The sequence below is a fragment of the Nicotiana sylvestris genome, chromosome 7 (assembly GCF_000393655.2).
Source record: "Nicotiana sylvestris chromosome 7, ASM39365v2, whole genome shotgun sequence".
In the NCBI taxonomy this organism is placed as follows: domain Eukaryota; kingdom Viridiplantae; phylum Streptophyta; class Magnoliopsida; order Solanales; family Solanaceae; genus Nicotiana; species Nicotiana sylvestris.
In genome coordinates, this window is record NC_091063.1 from 26,200,066 (window position 1) to 26,203,811 (window position 3,746).

Consider the following 3,746-nt stretch of genomic DNA (forward strand, 5'->3'; position numbering starts at 1 on the left):
GTGTGGGGCTTTGGCCTTTTCATCTTATTTTGCCTTTAGGGGCACTTGACTCTGGATTTCTTTCCTTTTCAATATTTTTGAATTTGGAGCATCGGCCATCATGACTAGTCGAGATCGACTTGATGCACCTGCTGAGGCTGGGTGCTTTTCCTTGAATTTTGGCTTTTGTTAGGTAGAACCCTGTAAAACCAATCTTGCCATCTTTTCTTTGATTTAGTTTCGGAGAAAGATTAAACCGAAAGGGATTCAAAGAAAAGTAAACAAAGGAGAAGATAATGAATTTAACGAAAAATGTCCCTTTCGGGGGGAAGGACAGAAGGACTTATCTGGAGTGCATGCAGACTTCAATAGACAAGACATGCTTCTTGGACTGGATACTCGATCTGCGCAACCATCCAATCTCTTATAAACCCATCATAACTCATATCTTAAAACCGAGAAACCTTACCAGGACTCTATCAGTGCGGATGGTTGTAAGGAATTCCTTCTTTTCAATCAATGGCACCCTTTACGAGTTTTCACCAACTGACCTCTCTCATTTATCTTTTCACCGTCGCTTTATAGTGCTCTTTGCGAGTTTTCACTAACAAGACTCTCTCATTTCAATTTCTCTTCTCACCATTGCTTTTCGGCGCCTGTGTGGGTTTTCACCAATAAGACTCTCTCATTTTATTTCTCTTATTTGATTGTATCAGATCCAAATAACCAACATCCTCCCATTTTGAACTTCTTTACCGATTGATCACGAAGGGCTTTGAATAGGATTTTGGGTAAAAAGAGTTTGGATTGAATTACAACTTTGGAACCTTTCAGGCGACTATCGCTGAACCAGTATAAATTCTGCCCCAGTTTCAACTTTTGGGGAAATATGGATTTTTGTTTTGGTGTGACTGAACCCCAGAGAGAGGCTGCCTACGTATCCTTTCGGAATCAAGTCGAACATAGTTCAGGGAAACTTTGTTTTTGATTATTTTTTTATTTTATTATTATTATTTTTTTGTTTACAAACGTTTTCAGGTTCCAAAGAGGGTAATCAAAGAAAGGTAACCTGCTCAAAGGATTAGCAAAGGGTTAAAGTTTTTGGGTAGCGAGAATGAAAGCCTTCATCAAACAACAGGAGAATCTTGGTATCACAGAATGATTAAACATAATACCTTCTGACCGCATCTGCATTGACAGCTGTCTCAAGGTCATTTCCTTCAATGTCTCCCAAGTACAATGCCCCTTTCCGCAATAATTTTCTTATAATGTATGGACCCTTCCAGTTTGGAGCGAACTTTCCTTATGCTTCCTTGTGATGCATGAGAATATGTCTCAGAACGAGTTGCCCCACTTCAAAATTACTAGGCCACACTTTCTTATTGTAGGCATGAGCCATTCTTTGTTGATACAATTGCCCGTGGCAAACTGTGGCCATTCGTTTTTCATCAATCAGGGTTAGCTCTTCTAGACGGGTCTTGACCTACTCATTATCCTCAATCTCAGCTTCAACGATGATTAGGAGAGATAGAATTTCAACTTCTGCGGGTATTGCGGCTTTAGTGGCATAAACCAATATATAGGGTGTTTCTCCAACTGATGTGCGCACAGTTGTGCGATATCCCAACAATGCAAACATCAATTTTTCATGCCATTGTCTAGATCATTGAATCATTTTTCTAAGAATCTTCTTGATGTTCTTGTTTGCTACTTCAACAACACCATTGGCTTTGGGCCGATAAGGGGTAGAATTCCGATTCGTGATCTTAAATTTTTCGCATATCTCCCTCATCAAATGACTGTTTAGGTTTGCAGCATTGTTTGTAATTACAATTTTAGGAATATCAAAACGACAGATAATGTTGGAATTCATAAAATCCACCACTGCTTTCTTAGTGATGGCTTTGAGAGTGACAGCTTCGACCCACTTTGTGAAGTAGTCAATGGCAACTAGTATGAATCTGTGCCCATTTGAAGCTTTTGGCTCGATTGGCCAAATGACATCCATACCCCAAGCAACGAATGGCCATAGTGCTGACATAGGATGTAATTCTGAAGGTGTTGCATGAATCAGGTCACCGTGCACCTGACACTGATGACACTTTCAAACAAAACTAAAGCAATCTTATTCCATAGTCATCCAGTAATAACCTGTTTGAAGGATTTTCTTTGCAAGGACGTATCCATTCATATGGGGTCCACACACTCCTACGTGTACTTCATTCATGATTCTTTCGGCCTCTTAGGCATCCACACATCTTAAAAGGTTGAGATCTGGAGTTTGTACAAGACCTCTCCGCTCAAGAAGAAACCACTGGAAAGCCTTCTAATAGTTCTCTTTTGGTCTCCGCTAGCTTGCTCGGGATATTCTTTTTCTTCCAAGAATCTTTTGATATTAGGATACCATGGCTGAACATCAGGCTCTATTTCAATTGCACTGCAATAGCCATGTCTTTCTCGAATTTGGATTTCCAGTTGGTCAATGTGGACATTTCCTGGATATGGCAACATCGAGTCCAAAGTAGCTAGTGCATCGGCTAACTCATTGTGAAACCGAGGAATGTACCTGAATTCGACGGATTTGAACCATTTTCTAAGATCTTCCACATGTTTCCTGTATGGAAGAAGTTTGACATCTCGAGTTTCCCATTCACCTTGAGCTTGTCGGATAATCAAGTTAGATTCTCCCATGATAAACAATTCTTCCACATCTTGATCGATTGCCATGTTCATGCCCATAATGCAGGCTTCATACTCGGTAGTGTTGTTCGTGCAGAAAAACTGAAATCAGGTTGTGGTCAGATAATGCTGACCAGTGGGCAAAATCAAAATTGCACCAATCCTGACACCTTTTGCATTCACAGCTCCATCGAAGAACATCTTCCAAGAATTAGTGTCCTCTGGAATTACCTCAACTGAATTTACTTCCTCAACCGAAAAGTAAGTACTTAGAGGCTGATATTCATCATCAACAGGTTTTTCAGGTAGGTGATCTGCTAAAGCTTGAGCTTTCATTGCCGTGCGGGTGACATAAACTATGTCAAACTCAGTGAGCAGGATTTTGCCATTTCGCTAACCTCCCTGTGCGCATCGACTTTTGGAATATGTACTTCAATGGGTCCAACCTGGTTATGAGGTAGGTGGTATAAGCCAACAAGTAATGCCTAAGCTTCTGATCGACCCAAGTTAGGGCGCAACAAGTTCTTTCCAACAAAGTGTATTTGGCCTCATAACTAGTGAACTTCTTGCTTAAATAATATATGGATTGTTCTTTCTTCCCGGTCACATCGTGTTGCCCGAGAACACATCCAAAGGAATTTTCTAAGACTGTCAAATATAAAAACAAAAGCCTTCTAGGTTTGGGTGGGACCACGACTGGCAGATTCGACAGATATTCTTTGATTTTGTCGAAAGCATCTTGGCACTCATCTGTCCATCTAATCGCCGCATCTTTCTTCAACAGCTTAAATATGGGTTCACATGTGAAAGTCAACTGAGCAATGAATCTGCTGATGTAGTTCAACCTTCTCAATAGACTCATAACCTCTTTCTTGGTTCTCGGAGGAGGCAAATCCCGAATAGACTTTATCTTTGTTGGATCTAACTCGATGCCCTCCGACTAACTACAAACCCCAAAAGTTTCCCGGATGGTACTCTAAATGCACACTTAGCTGGATTTAACTTTAAGTTATACTTACGCAGACACTCAAAGAACTTCCTCAGATCCCGAACATGGTCATCCTGCGTTCTTGATTTAATGATCACAT

At 40.6% G+C, this 3,746-nt stretch overlaps 1 protein-coding gene across 1 annotated transcript; it reads right to left on the reverse strand.

Moving 5' to 3' along the window:
- Window positions 1-2,238: 2,238 nt before the first annotated feature.
- Window positions 2,239-2,706, reverse strand: LOC138872881 (uncharacterized). The gene has a single exon (XM_070151299.1). It carries the CDS (start codon window positions 2,704-2,706, stop codon window positions 2,239-2,241), a length of 468 nt encoding a protein of 155 aa, XP_070007400.1.
- Window positions 2,707-3,746: the final 1,040 nt, after the last annotated feature.

Bases quoted from the DNA above. Each gene is read 5' to 3' on its own strand.
- LOC138872881 (XM_070151299.1), bottom strand. From the start codon at position 2,706: ATGGCAATCGATCAAGATGTGGAAGAATTGTTTATCATGGGAGAATCT.